The sequence below is a fragment of the Aulostomus chinensis genome, chromosome 2 (assembly GCF_037954235.1).
Source record: "Aulostomus chinensis isolate RoL2024-O1b breed Wild chromosome 2, RoL_Achi_v1.0, whole genome shotgun sequence".
NCBI classification, from domain to species: Eukaryota; Metazoa; Chordata; class Actinopteri; order Syngnathiformes; family Aulostomidae; genus Aulostomus; species Aulostomus chinensis.
The window spans coordinates 23103417-23123044 of NC_141321.1; the positions used below are offsets into that span (position 1 = coordinate 23103417).

Sequence of the window (19628 nt, forward strand, 5' to 3'; positions counted from 1 at the left end):
GGAAAGACTTTAATGAAAAAAAGGGTACAAACCGGGAAAAAAAATCCACAATCATTTCAAATTTTTTCTTCCGTTTATAAGTTTGAGTTTCAAGCAAGAACATTTATGAGGACATTCTTTCTTCACAATCCTACCCCCCCCCTTGCTTTTTAAATCTTATCAAAAATTATGTCTAGTTTTTAATTAGGGGTTGAAATTAAATGGCGGAGGAAAATTTTGAAATAAATTATCCCACTGAGGACAATAGACATTTTATATCTTAACTGAAAATGCACTATGACGACCACTGCGTTGGGCTATTAGTGCTGCAACTTCGGTTAAACAGCAGTTAACTTTCACAATTATTCCACGAATCCTTCATTCTATCTATGAAGGGTCAATAAGGCTGGAAAAAAGCTCATCAAAATTTCCCTGAGCTCAAAGCGACATTTTCGTATCGTTTCTTGTGTCCATCCAGCGGTCCAAAGATCAATTTTCTGTTACGAATGACAAAAGAAGGAAAAAAAAAAAAAAATCAGCGTAAGTCTGGAACCAGCGAACGTTTTTGCTTGAAAAAAAAGACTGACGAAAGTAATCAAGTTACAGATTTGTTGGCATTTCATTTTCATTCAATCAGCTGATCGATCCATTGGTGCAGCGCTCTTAGTTTTAATAGCAGGAGTTCCACAATTCTACCAGTGGGAAACGCCTCCATCATTATGTGAGTGGCAAAAAAATGAAACGAGGAACTTTGCTGATATTTCTCAACTTTTGCAACGAACTCACTTTCTGAATTGATGGAGCAAAAAGTGAAGCTGATGCAGAAACATTTTAAGAGTAAACCCCCCCCCCCGAACACAACACACCTGTAGAACGGCAACATAAACAAACGCCAAAATAAATCTTTTTGTTTTCTAAGCTACCCTAAAAGTGCACCCTGAATATGTCAGCTCTTCAACAACAATAACTTGGATAACAGTTTTCATCTCGACAACACAGGCTTGCCTTCACCTCTAGAAGTGACCTGTGTGTGTCATCTCTCCCTCATGCACCCGATATAAGATGATTCTGTTCATGCATGAAACTGTCAGGTAACACAAGCCTCTCCCAACACGTGCTGCACATGCTTACCAATCCTGCCAGTTTTACCGGCCAAAATATTCTAAGCGAACCCAACAGCAGATGAAGGGTAACTCATATGAGATATTTAATTTTTCATGTTGTTGGTTTTTTGTTTTTTTTTATCCTCGTGTATTTCTCCATGTCATCATTTGACCTAATTTGTTCTTTTGGGCTTGTCATGGCAAAGCAGCTCATCCAGCAAACACGCCTGACGAGGTGTGAAGCCTCCACCAGAAATCCAGCTCTCCCACCCCTCTGCCCAAATTCCTTCTCAACTCTCCAGCTTACTGGAGGTAGACGTCACTCACCGGCGCAGTCTCAGGCTCAGAGGGAGGCTTCCCCGCTCGAACCTGAAACCAGGGAGGCAGGCCACACTTCAGTCACTCCCAACACACTCACGCCAGCTGCAGTGAACATGGAATGAAGACAACAGATTGTGTTTTTGATTTTATTTGACTTAACAAAAGAAGATTTCATTGTGATAGAAAATATAATGTACCTTCAGACTGTAATACACGATGGCGCAGAGCAGGAGTTCATGCTTGTCTTGTGTTTAACTCAAATCCTGAATGCTGATACTACGAGTCCATAAAGACTTAAAAATATCTTCTTGTTGCTTGTAAACAAGAGTCCCAAGAGGCAAGAGAACGACCACCCAAAAATGGAATTCAGCTTAAAAACACCTCCCTCCACTTGGAGGTCTAATGTGATGAAGAACATGATGGACAGCTGGTTCCACCGCCGCCGAAATGTGCAACTGTGAGTCACTTTGGACAAAAGGCCCTGTTAAATGATGTAATATCATGTGATGATGTCATGCCAAGGTGAACTCCAATGTAAAAAAAAAAAAAAATTATGTAAAAAGCAAAAAATCCTTTTTTGTTGTTGTTATACTTTGGATCTACAAAAAAAACCCAAGTGGTTCTTCCTTGACTCAAGTTTGGTCAAAGTGAGCCGCATAGATTTTACAGGATCTCGCAAACAGAAAGACAGCGATCACAGTAAACATGATCTCCTTGATGGAGTAATACAACCTGACCCTGGCTTTAACTGGGTTGAGTAGCTGTCACTCATCCTGGCAAAATCACGGGCTTGCGTTAACGGCAATGGCGTTCTACCATCGTTCCGGCACCCCATTACCTCTTTGTAAAACATTCACAACAAACACAAGCTGAATGCAGTTCTCACGACCGCTTAAAATGTGCATTTATTAACCAAAAAACAAACTTTAAGTGCATAACGCATGAACATATAAAGGATTTGAAGTTGAGAGTGAAACCCGTCCGTGATGAGTGTGGATGTTTAGATCTTCACCTCTGCCTGGGTCAGCTGGCAGGTGGTAATGGCTGCCGGGGTTATCACAGCTGACGTCATGTTGGTGAAAGAACAACATGGTCACCACAGTAAAGAGGGCAACGCTGCAGCATTCCAGGTGTCCGCTGCCGTTGGCGACTGCGTTGGAGCTCTAAAAATCCAGGTGCTTGTTGCCGGAAGTGCCAGAGCCACAGGCTGAAGCCACCACGGTCGCTCCTGCCAGCTCCCCCCTGCTCACCCGACTCACCGTCTCAGACAAGTCTGGAGGCAAATGCAGTCTCTACAGAAATCAGGGGGGGGGGGGGGGGGCAGGATTATTACATCAGCTGGCAAAAAAAAAGAAAGCACTTCAGTGGATCAACATACAGTAGATGGTACCCTTCAGTGGTGTTTATTCACGGAGAGCCATGTTGCGTTGAAATTGCATTAGATGCTTCAGCACTCCCCTCAGCATTGGCAGCGTGGAGGAAACCTGCTAGCGTGTTGCTAAATGCTTCAGAGAGCTTTAGGTCTGTTACATCTCAGGGAATATGTATGTGTGTGTGTGTGTGTTTTGAAAAGTTGTGCACGGGACACAACAGCATGCATTTGTGAAGTGAGGGCATTAGTCATTAGAATCAAGTCTTTTAGCTGAGTAACTTGTTTCATAGTGAAGCTTATCTGTGGAGCAGCCCTGTGCCAACTCGGAGCACAAAGACGCTAAGAGGTTAATGAGGGCCACTCATGTAAAGCCCTCTAAGACCAACACGCTAACTGCTAAAAAGCTTAAGAGGGGCAACACCGCTCTCTTCAGAAGCAGCCAGAAAAGCCGCCAATGGCACTCCAAGAGGTGCTGCGAGTGTGAGAGGAGGTGAAGCATCTCCAGAGTCAAGTGTGCACCGACAATGCTGGTTGAGTGAGGAAAATCAGAATAAAGGCATGCTGGGTACAAGAGTAGGTAAACCCTGTAATTTGTCCCTGAAAGAATCTGCCATGACATCTGAAACCTCTTGGTCCCCAGCCCAGCCCTCTAAACCCTCCCTGCCCACTGCATCCTCACCCCCTCCAGACATGCAGCTTTAGGAGAGCCCCTCCACTCCCACAGATACTTATCTTTTTCCTAATGAGTAGGTGTTTGGGTACAGGATTTAACGGCGTCATTACTACGAGATAATTCAGGGCGACGCAACACTCTTCACCCCTCTAGGGTAAACTACTTCCTTCCTGTGCGGTGGACTGTTTTTGCAGGGATTTAGAGCGTTGAAACATTTTAAATGTACACTGCAGAATGTTTTCTTTTCGCATCGCTGATGATCATGAAGCCTTTTGATCGCGCTACTGTGGCTAACAGGTCGGAGCGGCTCAAGGAGTCTCCTCGCTGTCTTTGTGTGTTGAAACAAGAGGAGCAGTCTTTAAGCAGCCCAGCAGATTATCTGGGGCAGGTGACTACTGAGACACTGGGAAGGACCTATAATTTAATGTGGGATGGCTAAGCTAAGGTTACACTGGATTTACAGGGGCAATGATTGAAGATTCCCACTAGGAAAACAGACACGGGATACATCATAAGCATAAACTACACTTTGTGGCACCAAATCAATTAGGAAGCTTTTTTTTTTTTGCCAGTTCACACCACTAAGCTGCCCCTGTTGTTGCTCCTGCTGCTCTGCTGACTGCCATCCATCACATGTGGAGTTGTCAGTAACATCTTTTCACCTGATGGTGAGGAGTTCACCAGGAGGACATAGTGTGTACGGGGATCACCAGTTCCTCTCCCCATAAACACGTATCCCGACTGACCAGAGGAGGCGCTAGTGCAAAGACCAGGACACACACCCTCATCCAGCATCCCACCCACTGACACGCCCGGTTCTGCCTGTACTGGTGCCTAATCAAGCCGGAGTCTAAGGAAACCGAACCTGTGGACCCCCTTGTCTGTAAGCAACTCAATAGACTGCTGCTCCACCCGAGCATGCAAGAACGCATATATTTTTAGAAACTGACACGATAAATATGACAAACATTCGGTCAAGCTGTTTTTACCTCTCTCTTCCACACTTCCACACAAACATCTTGATTTTGATCATTAATCCATCAATATACTTCGTTTTTTGAGAGCAGCACACAGGGCCTAAAAACTTCATCTACAATCCTCTGTCGTAAAATGATGAATGAATCTTGAGACATCCATGCAAACTCATAAGGCCCTACTCAGCTTCCAGCCCTGCCAGACCTCACCTGTGTAACCTTTCGTGTCTTTAGCTCAGTCAAGTGTAATTGAAAAAGAAAAACAATGCATTGATCAAGCCTGGACTCAGTCCTGCTTAGTGCACTGCAGCGGAAACACGGTAGAGAGAGGGGTAGAAGAAAAATCAATCACATATACATCATCCTCAGTGGGTGAGTAAAAAAAAAAAAAAAGACATTACACCGTTGTCTGGCTGTCACGCATGCACCCACGGTCCTGGCTACCTCGTATCTGTTTGGCTCTGGGCTTTTTGAACCCACTGAGCATGTGCAGAGCGAAGGTCAAAGTAATCCAGAAGTGCAGCTCAGCTCCTCTAACCTTTGAGTTCAGGGCAGATGAGAACGATCAATGGTAACATCAAAGTTAGAGGGAGGAGTAGACAAAACCAATCGATTGGTTTGACACACAGAGAGGAAAGACAACCTAGTAACTGTCAGCAACCATTTCAGACATCAGTGACTGCAAATATTAGAGCCCACAACACTTTCAGGCTATCAGAGCCCTAATAACTTTATTTGTAATCCAGTTAAACTACTTTTATGTAAATGCCAATGTGAAGTAATTCCAAAAAAGTGTCTAAGAAACAGTTTGGAATAGTCGTGCACTTCAGTCAGAAATCGTAACAGAATTGGGAGGGATTTTGTTCCGCAAACATTTTGGATTTGCTGCCAACTGTGAGTTGAGTTGTAAAACAGACGAGGTAATGTGCTATTCTCTCCTGCGTCTCACACATGCACTGAATTTTAATACAGTTGAGTTCCCCATGAAGTGAGATTGAATGATTTATTTCTCTGTTTTGTTGTGAAGTGATAGGATGAGCCTGTAATACGGACTGAAACTATTACAGCTCAGTCTTGTGGTCGTCTGATCTAATCATCCCACGTAAAGACAGGCTGTGATTTTGGGTGAATTTAAATGTAGAATGATCACTGCGGTAATGCTAGAGTGATCTAGCGGCCTTCTCATGTGGAAGCTCATTCATGTCTGTCGGCTGCTGCTCAGTAACCAGAGGGGAGCGGCAGGCAGTTCCTTTGACTGTCTTCAGTAGAAAGTTTCTAGATGTTTGTCCAGAAAGTCATTTGATAAGACGGCAATCTTTTGAACAACCAGAGGTGCAGCGATAACTTCCAGTTTCCTTCTGCAGAGATTTCCAAGTAGTAACTGATGTGTGAAGTCTGAAGCTTCCTGGTACAACACGGTGGACTGGTTCTGTCCGGCACTGCCTTCATATCAAACATGTTTTGAACTGTTTCTTGCTGGCCTAAGCTGACAAGATAGGCCGAGTACATGGCTACCATGAACATTTGCATTGACACCAATTTAATGGAGGTCAGTGTCTGACTTGGACAGACATCGTCTGGGAGGCTCCGAGTCTGCTTCCCAACGACCTGCACACTCCATGATGTAAACAAGGACATCCGGAAAACCCTCAGAGGCATAGTGGGGTGCATGTGAGTGAGAAGTCTTTCTTTGCTGCCTGGCAACCTTCATGAGGGTGGAGAGAGACAGAGAGAGAGAGAGAGGGGGGGGGGGGGGACCAGGGTTGGGGGTGTTGGATGGGAGTGTACGGCGGGAAAATAGACCATTGGCTGTGGTGTGTTGGTGGGTGCGCGGGGGGGATTGTGAAAATAGATGTGTGGCACAGTGTTAGTGTGAGTATGCGTGTGTGTTAAGAGTTGTGATGTCAGTGTTCCCTCCCTAGTGGCGGGAAGGGGTAAAGGTCTGTGGTTCAGCTCCGTTCCACAGCCAGAGGGGCCGGGGCCATGCTGGCAACAGGCTGACGGGTGACAAAGCTCCAAACAAGCGCTAAGCACTTGAAATGAGCCCTCGGGGCCAGCCCACAGACTAGCTTTGCCTAAGAGGGTTACTAATATCACCCCACAATGGACAATTCCCCTCAGCTTACCAAACACCCCAAAGACCCGCTTCTTAAGGAATATGGTGTTTCATGCTGCTCGTTGTTCCACATACAGGGGTCAGAAAAGGCATGAAATCACAGCTGTTCATAGTTTTCTCATGCTTGAGCATTGAGCATTACTACAGCATGTTAGTGCGCATATATTCTGAGATTTAAACTGACTAATTTTTCAACCGGAGATTAGAAAGAACCCACCCACACAAAGCAGCACCATCAAAGGCATTCCACTGGTGGTAACAGCTTGCTAATGACTGGAGCATTAGGTGCTAATTTAACGAGTCATTTCTTCCATAGAGTTTTAGCCACACTCTCAAATGGCCAATGTCACTGTACAGCTTAGAACTATGGGAAACCCAACACCTTGTTGGAACACATGACGACTGGTCTGGCCGTTCAAATCAGATTAGCTGATGTTGGAACGTGCTCATGGAAGTGACACGATATTTACCGTAAACACAGACTTAACGCAATCACTGCTGTAGCTTGGTCAGCATATTATAAGCTCCTGAAAGATACTGCCATGAGGCTGAATGGTGTCACTAAGCTGAGGTCATTGCAATCACTTAAGAAATGACAACTCGACACACGAGTAAGATAGTACTGTTCTTCTATACAGTTTCGAAGGATTTCCATACCACCGGCTGTCCAGTATTCATGGACAGTCGTTACGTTAGAGTTTGCCAGTTCAATCTCCCTGAGCCGCACAGCTGCACTCACTGTAAACTAATGTCTACGTCTCTGCAGTGACCGGGTCACTGTCCTTCATTTCCATTCCCATTCCTAAAATCAGCCAAGGGTTAAAAAACTCTCGCTGTGCATTTCACTGCTGAAATTGGTCGAAACTTCCCAGAGCTGCTGGTCTATCAAGTCCCTAAACCAAGTTAAACCACCTCCCAGTGCCGTAATCCCTTACACCTATAAGATTACACTGCATTGTGTGGGAAATCACTTGCCAAATCTATAGGAAAGAGAATTAACTCCAGCACACCAAAACCCACATAATGAGGCAATGTCCTTTTCTATTGGAGAAGCAAGCCATCATCCCATTTACGCCGGCCATTTCAGAGAATACTTCCGCTACCTTTAATGAAAAAAAAAATCATCAGCATGAACCCCATCACTTTGGTAATTCAAGCCCCCCTGCACCAAACAAAGGCCAAGTAGAAGCTCTCCCTTCCTCCTTTTCTGTGGAAACAAAGAGTGCAACATGATCCCTGGCCTTGCCCTAAGAATAACCTGTTGACGGAGGAAGTTTTCATCTTTCAGTTTGTTATTTAAGTTTTCCGTTTCTGTGAAACAACCTTATTACTTTTCATGTTTGAATGTCAAATAAATTCTATATCACCTTACTGTGATAGTATTGGATCTCTTGCTTTTAACCCTCACTGGTAGATTAATGATGAAGTTAGTTACTCAAACATTTAGTCAACTATAACATTTGTGACAAGAAATGCACACATTTGCAGTTGCAGTACCTTGTTGTCATGCATTGCGTTCAGAAATAATCAATTTGTTTTGCAAACGAAAGCGAGTCGTTTAATAATTCAGCAATCAGGATTTGCATCTTGAGTTTCTTTTCGGTAATTGGCTGATGGTCACCTGCTCACTGTGTCACCTGCAGCCTAATCCGGGATAATCTGAGAGACAGTTGGACGGACTGACGGATACAGACACAGGCAAGTCGCCTCTTCTGCTTCACGGCTAATGCATCTGACAGAATAGGCAGCAGGCAGTCAGAGGGATGAGTAAGCATTTTGAGTGTAATTATATTCCCAAACACTGGAAGAATGCAAAAGGACTAATAACTGACTGAATTTCATTATAAGTGAGCGTGTCCAAACAGGAAATTGACTCGCTGACAATATTTGAAGCTTTTTTAATACCTAATGGAATGTTTATTCCTGTTCTCTTGAATAGCTAGCTCCTCACTTACCCTTCACGCTCCACGGACTGATGTAAAACAGCATTTGAAAGTATCTGTCATGCTACTAAACATGACATGCATGGTAATCAGTTAGCTCTGCGATGCTTCTGAATAACCAAATGGACAAACAAGGGCCAAAGTGTAAGTGTGCTGTAACACAACAACTTGACTTGTTATCTCTGTCGTCATCATCTTCTACTGAGGTCCTCCTCTGGGGGCCTCCGCTTGGGCCTGTCAAGAGCTTTGACAGGAGAAGCAGTGTGAGGCCATTTTGTCTCTTTTCAGTTCAGTTTTGTTTCTCTTTGGAGGGCAGTGTTGGTATGGACTGTGGGCGTTATGGGGTGAGGAGGCGAGGGCACACTGACCCTCGCAGTTGTGGGTAGTAAGGGGAGGGGGGGTGGTTTAGTTGGTGTTATGGACTTGGGCACAGCCAGGGAGTGCTGGTCCACCCCTGGAGTGACATGGTGCCTAGGGAGAGAGGAGAGGGATAGAGGGCGTAGAGTACAAACATGTCTAAGTGCTGCCTTCACTACAGATAGGCCCATAGCAAAGAGCACGGCTACATGGGTTATGACAGCCTATCTGGGGGACCTCTTGTACCCTCCACCCCTCAAACACACATTTTACCCCTCAAACCATGAAAGTCCGCAGGTTAAAGCATCACTGACACATTCAGTCGGAGTAGGTTTTCTAGTGTTATATAGATGCCCTGCTCTAATAATCCCACTTCAGAGAGATTTCACATTAAAAAAGCACATCAAAACAACAAAATTAAAAAGTATGGTTCTAGACCGATTTGTAAATAACTTTTGATCAGGTACTACATAAATAAAGTTTGAATTTTTACCACTGCTTGAAATAAAGTTGGACTACAATTGATGTTGTTCTGCAACACAATAAACGCTTCACCATGTACAGACAAGGGTTTCAAGGAATACCTCAACATTTCTAACGTGGGGATTTCTTGCTGAATGTTGAGAAGAAGGTTAATACTGCACTCTTGTGCGTGCATTAAATCAGGGGTTTGCGTTGTTCTAAATTCTTATCGCCACTGAGTTGTTTTTAACAATGGAATATTCTGAAGGTCGTCCATCATTATAACAGATTAGGACATTGAGAAGAATCGAGCATCATGTTAATTATTCCCACGCAACAAGTAGACCCCAACCGTCCATTTGGAGGCAAGTGTGCATATTAATTGGTTTTTGTCTTTCTAGCCTTGTCTTTGGTCTCACTTGCTTGACCCTGTTGTTTAGATGGCTTTAACTATTGCATTGGTAGCCTTTATTACTATGTAGCCTTGCTAAGAGACAAGGAGAAAAGTGGCCACCAGAAACTGTGGAACATCAATGACCAGGTGGTAGTCTGCATCTCTGATTATTTGTTTCCTTATAGAATTATAAATATAATTTGTAAATTTCTTCTATATATTGAATCATATAATGTCTCATAACAATTTACAAATAAAGTTTAAGTGACCAATGAAGGATTATGAAAGAATTTTTACAACCAGCTGCAATAATAGACAGCGGCAAAGGAAGCCTCTGCATGAAATATGAAGGCAGGATGATTTATTTTGCTAATGTGTCCAGCTGGAGTCACAAACACACTCACAAACACCTCTTCAATTCATTAATTAACATTTTATATCTGCTTTGATTAATCTGCATCAATCTTTTCTTGCCAGAGCACAATGAACTTGTGAAGTCTCCGAGTCGCGCAATAACCTCATGGCAACAACAAACCAAAAAGAAAGGAAGAGTATTTCAAAAAATGTTCATTCCCTCCTTGAAGATCCTCCTCCTTACGAGCTCCTTCAAGTCTGCCACCAAAAATAAAAGCCAGAGCATTACAAAGGATATTTTGTTATGGATTATTAATGGTTTTTTCTGTGTTGCACTCAGTCTACAAGTGCACACGTCCATCTACGAAACCAGCCCAACACACACACACACACACACACACACACACACACACACACACACACACACACACACACACACACACACACGCCTGTGCATGTGTCACACAGAGGTATTTGCAACACAAGTGCACAAAGGAAGCATAGTTCAACTAAGGTTTCCCAAAACATGTCGTCTCTTCATCACAAAACCTTATTTCTACCTCATTTTTTTGGGGGGTTGCAGAGTTCATGTGGTTTACAGGCATAACATTTGGCAAAGCTAAAGGTCGACTGGAGGTTACTGTGTCAGCCTGGGTAAGTGGCTGACCCCTTGGGAAGAGTGAGGGTAATCACTCTCACACAGGAACAGTCTGCTGGGCTAACTGAGGACCCTGACTGAATGGCACACATCAGAACAACACATTTACCACTTTATATATTTCAGCGTCTTCCATAATGATGTTATGTCTCTCGTCGCAGGTCCAAGATCCCCCAACCACTTTCTTACTTGTAATAATTGTATTTTACAACACGTTAAAGCAAAAGACTGACAGAGTGCTCTAATTTTAGCCTGCTAGATGCTGCAAGAAGCAGCCCTGATAGATATTTAACTCACTGCCTGTGCTGGATCAAGTATGCAAGTTCATTTAATAGAAATCCTCCAAGTCGACCTGAATTTATAAAGTGGATGACATTCAGCAGAGGAGGAAATAGGAATATTCACAGATATTTTACAAGAAGTGGGGATTAGGAAGGAAACAGTGATTGAGAAAAAGGAAGAGAAGAGAAAATTGCACTCCATGTCTGATGGATGTGAAAGCAAACTTACAGAATGAAAGCCTGGTATGTTGTGAGTGTTTCAGAAAAGAAACTGCATCTGTGCCTGCATCTCAACCATCTGAGACCCATTTGTCTAAGATAATGTGATGATGTGCTTGTAATACCTTTGGTGTCTTTGAGGGTGCCTGCTTTGAGTGTGTATATGTGTGTGTGTGTGTGTGTGTGTGTGTGTGTGTGTGTGTGTGTGTGTGTGTGTATGTGTGTGTGTGTATGTTTGCATGCATCCATGTCTGTTAGTCTGCCCGAATGAATAAAGGGGGGTGGGTATAATCCATCACCAGTTGATAGTCCTCACAAAAAAGGAGCCCTTTTTGCTGAGAGGACAGCCCTTGTGCGGACAAAGACCACCATACTGGGGACTTCATAGGACCCAGCTGAAAAGGTGTTGCCCAGAGTAACCCCATTCACATTAACAGGCATGCTGGCCAAAGCCAGTCATTACTGCTGACTTGGACCAGCCGGGCCACACATCGACCAGCCTAGAGCCTCTAAGGCCATTCACTCCACAGCAGCCCACAGGCAAACAGCCTGAACTCTGCCACTGGGGAGCATCTAGAATTGTTATCCTTCTATTCGACTGTCTGTCTTGAGAGCTAGATACTGGTGATAACCCCTCAGTTGCCAGAATATTAGGTAAACCTAGCGTGAATGAATGCAGTTGAATAAAAGTGCCCTGCAATGCAACTGACCTTCAGTTATTAACTGTTATTATAGCCAGTTGAGATTTTGTTGAGTCGCTTGAACAGTAATTTAATGACTGTAGATTATGAAAATAATAATACTAAATTTTATTATATGAAAGGAGTAATACTTGGTTCTTCCAATATCTGATGTGCTGATATTCTACAAGTGATTGGCTGGTAGCTAACATTTACCCATATTGATATTATCAGTATAAAAAAAAAGTTTTTCTATTATGCGAGTACTGAAAAAGATGTGTAAACTGTGAATTTTAAAAAAGTCTTTCATTCTGAAAAAATGTGGAGAAATTATAAATGACATTTATTACATGGTTTTCTCATCAAACCCTAACAGCAAAAAAGCAAAAAAGACTTGAGAAAACTGGGCCAAGCAATGCTCACTGCTCATTCCAGATATTGTATCTATCTATCTATCTATATCTATCTATATATATATATATATATATATATATATATATATATATATATATATATATATATATATATATATATATATATATATATATATATAAGACATCTGTGTCAAGATTAAAAAAAACCATTTAAAAACCCATTCTGATGTTCATTTAGTGTATGTGAGTGTATAAATGTAAATTTCTTCTTTGTTGTCTTTTCTACGTTTTAACTGGGTACAACCATATTGTTGTTAATTTTTTTTAAAAGATTGCATCACCATATCTGACCTGCTAAGGAATTTACTTTTCTTCTGTTGAGTAAGATTGAAATTTATGACACTCGATGACTCAAATGTAATAAAACCGTCACCGCCGCTATCTACCACTGCCACTCAGAAATGATCATCAACTCCTCCACAGCGGTGCCGTCGTGCTCTCTGCAGACTGGAACTGAAGTGTTTCGTTCCACGAAGCTACTGAACTCTTATCACACTCTGGAAACCCAAATGTGACCTTTTAATGATCTCCACCCAGATGTAAACGTATATTCAGGAAAGGCAAGCCAAGAGGGACAAAATACTAAACACAACACGGGAAACCTTCTACAGTGAATTAAATAGTAAATTAGTACTCCACGGAATTAAACAAACATAATAATGCTTTTAATTAATTGACATACAGACACACTTCAGTCTCCTAACCCCTCCTCCCTCCACCTCCACCTCTGCTCTCATCTCTAGAACACTCCCCGTGGGCAGGTGGTTGTGTAAATTTAACCACGGCTAGGTGAGGTGCTTCCTGGGTAGACTGTTGGCAAAGCCACCTTTAGGGTGTTCAAGATGTCAGAGGGAATGAGACATCACCTCGGCTGCCCTGTCAAAAAATTCACCACCTTCCATTTTCCCCATTACCCCAAGGTCCTGGAAGTACTGTGGGTGATGGGGATTCTTGTTTTTGTGTTTTCTAATTTAGCCTGGAACCCACCAGCCATTCCATAACCCAGAGCACTGGCTGAGTGTTAATTGTTACGCATTATTAAAGCCATTACAAAGTGAGCCAGGGCCTGGGGAGGATGCACGCTAAAAGTTAAAAATCCAAGAAAAGAGTGCTTAATGTCCCTCTCTGCGAGTGACCCCTGAAAGAGGTGACTCTGCAGACAATATCTGGATTATAAAACAAGACACATGACCAAATGCTTGGGAAAAAAAAAAGAGGCATTGTGATCATAGGTGCGCTGGCAAACAGTTGAATTCCTGAATATCCATATGCAAATGAAAACAGACAAGACCTCGAAAATATTCGTTAGGACATGGTTACTGAGGTGAGGATCTCCCTCAGTGTCCAAATACTATACTGAAAAGTTGGATTTGACTTACTTAAATGTAGTTTTCAGTCATTTTCTATAGCCTTTAAATTCCTGGATGTGCGTCTGGAAACCTATAAATCTATTTTAAGGTTAATCTATTACAAACCTTTGATCATAAAACCTTGAGGAGACTAATGAGTGAGGATATTAGTTTGACGGTGTGTAATTACTGTCCAATTATGTAGTACGAACTATAATTTAAAATATAAAGTACAAGAACATACAGAGATGGTTACAGAGGGCTGGCAAGTTGAAAAGAAAAACTAAATTGGAAAGCGTTCCAAATGTGACTATCAGCTTCTTCATTCTCCCTGATGCCGAGTTAGGCGTTTTGCTGGGAAATGGGCGGCCTGCCAGATTGGGGCCAAGTCAGAGTTGTCAGGGGATTACAGTTCTGCCTTGCTCACTGCAGGGGGTGCGGAGTGGGCCTCAATTACCCTGGAGCGGCGTGTTTGATTTGGCCCAGCACTTTTGGGGACAGACCAAAAGCTGAATAATGCACCATTAGCAACTCAAAATCCTGCCCTAAAATGAGTCCACTTATGCATCACATACAGTAATTGTGTGTCTATCAAAGGCTGGCAGGTCTACACCAATTACCCTGATAACAACAAAACAATCTATGCATAATATTATCTGGTGAACACCTGTGGACAGCCTCTGACATCCTAGCTTGAAAACTTCAACGGTCAACTTCTAGTGCTGAACTACTCAAGGCTGCTCTAGTGCGGTGTTGATATTTGTATTTACAAAAATGGACAGAGAGAGAAAGACAGAGAGAGTGTGAGTGAGTGAGAAAGAGAGAGAGGGAGAGAGGGAGATCCCCCTTCTCTGGCTACAGTTGGTGCTGTGCAATTGAATTTCACAGGATATGAGGCAGCAAATGGCATGTAAAGGCTGAAGCGTCAGACGGTTGCTGCTACACGGGCCAGACAGATAAGGGAGGTGTAAGTGAAATCATTAGGTAACTCTGCAGGACATCCGGGGCACTTGGAGGTTGGCAGGGGGCTATGAGTGCCAAAGGTCCTCCTTGAGCTCCATTGAACACCCACTCAGCCTGATATACATGCACTTACAAACACACAGGGAAAATCACTTATACAAACACAAGCCGCAAGACAAACAAGGACTCAAGACAGACACAGACGTACAACCAAGCAGTGTTTTCTCCCTCGGCACCCACAAATACATGCACATGAATACACACATGCAAGCACATGGACTCATGGACGTGCGCGCACACGCGCACACTCACACACACGCACACACACACACACACACACACACACACACACACACACACACACACACACACACACACACACACACACACACACACACACACACTCCACTTCAAACCGCAGACTACTCATTGAGGTATCAGCTCCAGTGATTGTGTTTGTCCACCTGGGTATGAAAGAGCCATTCTGGCCTGTGTGGAAGAGACAGCAGTGTGGTGCAGTTCAAGCCGGAGCCCAGGAAGGCTGCGTCTGTCTCCGGCTCTCAGGGAGGGGAGCAGCCAAGTGTGGATGCACCTCATTACCTCACTCATCCACACACCAATTACCCCTAAATAAATACACCCAGCCCACAGGCAGCAACAATGACATCCACCCTGAAAGGGAAGAAAGGATGCTGTTCAGAAAGCATTTGCACGCACAGAAAAGTGCTGTTGGATAATGATGAAAAAAAAAGTACAGAGAAAAGAAGCAAAAAGAAGAACATGCAGGGGGCTCCGAGTCTTTTTAAGAGCTCAAAGACGAAACGGAGAAAGCGAAAGAAAGAAACAAACACAAAGCAAGCAGAGTGTAGTGATTCAGAAAATGATAATTTCTTGCTAAATTTCACCCAACACATCCGCAAATGATTGTTGTGGCGGGGGAGGGGCAAAGTTTAATTGTTTTAATGCATGCAGCCATGAGATAGCTGTGCCGCAAACTAAAATGGTGATCACTGTAGAGCCGACACATATTTGCATGTAAGACGGACCGCTTGGGGTAACGGTAACAGCAGTGTGTCCAAACGCCGGAGAACATTGGCGATCCAGAACAAATAAGCAGTACACAAAGCCAAAGAACTTGCTCGCTGAAACATTTCACAAAACTACATCAAGAAATATGTTAAGAAACAGTCTCTGGCTGATCTGAAATATCATAAACCAGATGAAGCAGTCGGCAGCTAAAAGTTCCTGTTTCTGAAGTGAGAAGGTGAAGGAAGGATGCTGAAAAGGTGTGTGGCAGAGAAAGAGGAAGACAGATGTGTTTTCAGGGAAGGGGGGTATTAGTAAGGAGAGGAAGCCAAGAGTTTATTCATCTCTCCCTCCCACCTTCCTCCATGTGGGATCTTTCTGCATGAGTGACTCTGTCATACCTGGGGGACAAAATGGTCTCTCTCTTCCTCTGACTGTCTCTCTCTCTGCCCCACTTCCTTCCTACAACCCATGTGTGTGTGCTGTGACCTACAGAGTCAAGTCCGGACCATGGTGAGCCAAGCCTGGTTAGGTGTGTGGAACTGTATGACTAAAAGTGTCTTAGATATGAAGAATATTACAGCGTTCCCGTTTAATTACTTTGATTGAAGCCGTCTACGGCAACCGATGCTTTTAGACATCTCGCAGTATTCAACATGCAAATAATCCACTGGTATTCATGCTTCTATACCAACATTTAGGTCAACAGAGCTTCTGCAGGGCATCTACAGAGCTGGTGCTGGTGCTGGACCTCTTCCATTCATTCCAGAGGGAGTTCACTTAGGTGTGACGCACTGCATACACAGGGATGCTCCTCCCCTTCATATTTGTCTGACAATCACAAATCGTCTATCTGTCCGGACAATTTAATGCGGTCTATGGAATAAAATAAGACTGACAGAAATGGAGAATAAAAAAATAAAATTGACCCTCAGTTTTTGCCTTTTTTGAAAAAGTGAATGCACATAATAACTGATGGAAACCCATTTTGTGAATAAGTTCTGACATCGTGATTCCTTAACTAAAGTGACCAACTAGCTGTTTCCTCTGTCAGCGTCTTTCCAGATTTTTCCAAACTTCATCTTCAACTCTGGATGCAACATAGCTGATAACAGCTGGTTACAAATACTTCCTCACCAGAACGTAATTCCTCCAGGTTCTGTTGGTAGCTAACACAGATGACCGCTTCTTCTTGCCAACACTGCCATCCACCGATGAAAATATACCGTACATGGCGTAGCCTAGTTTATTCCTGCCAAATCAGTTTAGGAAAATGTGCCTAATTCACATTTCTTGCTATGCAAGATTTGAAAAGTTCAACTAAAATTTTCTTCCGATTTGAATGTAAACAAAACTACAGTGATCAGTATTTATTCTAACCATCATATAATAACATTAAAGATCTCCAGTCAACCTTCTGCCCTGCTGTACGCACACACACACACACACACACACACGCCCCCCCCCCCCCCCCCCCTCCACACACAAATGCACGCGCACTTGACTGGCTGCATCTGTGACACCAAGGCCTTCTGAGGACGTTAAGTGCATTTGAGGTAAGTAATGCTAATTAAAGTTACATAGCTAAAATATTAGCTGTCCGTCATCTCACTTTTGTTGACTGACACATCTGGCTGCTTGTCTTGAAAAGATAAAATGCATGTAACATTACATCTAGATGCCGTTAGCTTACTGCCATTTTAAAATTGAAAGTGTCCTTGCAATCACGATATTAAAAACCCGATTTCTTTTTGTGATCCTAAATATCCAACATTTTATATGTTTACCAGAGAAAAATCAGCGAGCAAAAACAAACATGGTGAATGGCTCAAGAAGCATAGTTATTTTAAACAATGAAGGCTCAGAAATATCATTTGTGATGGTTGAGTAGCTCGGTAAGTTTAACAAAATCATGTACATAGACTTGTTTGTGAATGTGCCTCTGGTCCTCCTAGGATCCTTCCTGAACATAGAAACACAATACCGACGTACAAGAGGGATAAAAAAACACCAACAACAAAACAGCAAAAACAATCAAACTGATGGGAAAAACGTAAAGACAATACAACATACACCTGCCTTCAGTTCATTTTACACTAATTCTTATTGGTGTGTGAATACTTTATCATCAGTTCTAAACTCAGCAGTCAAATTTCCTTATTGAACTGGAGCCGTTAAAAAGTGGGCGGTCTCTGTTAAGCTGGGCTGGGGAACTGCCTTAAATTCATTCAGCTTTGTGGGTGTGATTCTTTTTTTTTCTTTTCTTTTTTTTTTTGCCATTTCAACATCATTCTTATGCAACCAGTGTGTTTATGACTAATTGTTTATCAGAGAACTAAATTCTTTACAGATCATGCCTTTTCATTTTGCCCCAAAAAAAGACCACATGATTCATACCTTTGACTCTGAAATGTACTGAATACGCTCTCCTACACTGATCGTCAAGAGTACATTTTCTCAGTAAATGTTATTTCTTTTTTAAATTTTTATTACTTTTTTTATTTTCACGGAGGGATGATTCCCTTCCTCTTCAGAGAAGAGAGGGTTGGGGTGTGTGTGTGTGTGTGTGGGGGGGGGCATCAAGGTGTAATTGCTGAGAGCTGGATGTACAAGCACAGACCACACGACCAGAGCGCTTCACCTGACCAGAGGCAGATTCCTGGTTATTACAAACAACGGCTGGGAACGTGTCAGTTTTCCACGCTGTTGATTCTGTGTAATAAACAGAAGCTGATGGATGGAATGGATGTGAAAGGAGCTGGTTTATTAGGGTTTCTTCTTGATGGAGGGCTAATTGAGGGAGGGCATGCCACAGAGGTCTAGTGCCACAGGTGGGTGGAGCAGCATTGACATGTCGCAGCAGCATTGTCAGAATTCCTGGTGTTCAGCTCAACCCTCAGCTGGAATCAGACTGCATGGGAATTCTGAGCTCTGCCACATGCACACACAACACTGGCTGCCTGTGTTTATGAACCACTGTGTCATTTACACAGGCTGAGTTCGTGTTACCTGCAGCTGGACCTAAAAATGTGAGGCTTCCCTCAGTCCTTCTTCCTCCCTGCGTGATGAGGCCTAGAGGTTTCTCCTGGGAGCTCCAGTGTTTTCAATTTCCCTGCTCCCTGTAACACCTACACATGCTGTTGTCAAATTCTGCAGCACCTTCTTGTCATACTGACATACGGGGAATATAGCACATTATTTTAAGAACTAGGTTTATATTTGATTAAGGAACACAGGAACACACATTTCAGCTCAAACTCTTTCTCAAAGAGTGTGTGAAAAATTAAGGGAGAGCCCTCGGAAACATGCCAACATCGCAACTCAGAGAGTGTGACCTGTGAGACTGCACACACTACCTGTGCCTGAGAGCAAAGCACAGGAGATACAGGATCCTCAAGTGCACACCCACAGATGCTTGATGATGTGTGCAATCCAACAGACATATAAAACACAACCTTCCTGCTTTTGTTTGCATTCATCAAAACAAGTCCATCCAGGTCTGAGCACACCAAACGGAAATGATTTTCACAAGCACATGATTGTTGTTTTTAACTGTGAACAGACACACGTACACACGCATATACACACAAGTGGTGTAGGAGCACTTTTGTCATATTTGATGGTTTATTAGCTTATAAATAACACAATTATTGCAGTAATAAATTCAAACTGCAGGTGAAAGTGCCACAGTGGCTTTGGTTCAAAAAGGAACAGGCACGAAAGGAAAAAAAAAACGTTTGGTCTCAAACTAATTCAAATAAATCAGTGCAACTGAGGGGGCCAATACCAGCTGGAGAAGTGGTCATTGACAAAGAAAGCTGAACCAGTCTTGACCAATCAATCTAAAAACGTATCAGTTTGTAATGTCAGCAGTGCAACTTTACTGGTTGATTCGAAATGATCACTGGGATAGAGAATGGCACCATAAGTTTTGTGATAAATTTTTGTTTTTCTATTCTTTATACCAAAG

At 43.0% G+C, this 19628-nt stretch overlaps 1 protein-coding gene across 2 annotated transcripts in view; it reads right to left on the minus strand.

Annotated features, from left to right (window-relative positions):
• Nucleotides 1-1569: 1569 nt before the first annotated feature.
• Nucleotides 1570-19628, minus strand: part of elp4 (elongator acetyltransferase complex subunit 4) — a 56238-nt gene continuing 38179 nt past the window's right edge. Inside the window, exon 10 of one of the 2 annotated variants that reach the window (XM_086185635.1) lies at nucleotides 1570-2695. In XM_086185635.1, the coding sequence (XP_086041761.1) occupies nucleotides 2567-2695 (129 nt within the window). In that variant the 3' untranslated portion in view covers nucleotides 1570-2566. The remainder of the gene's footprint in view (nucleotides 2696-19628) is intronic. The other variant, XM_086185616.1, reaches the window with a different exon arrangement.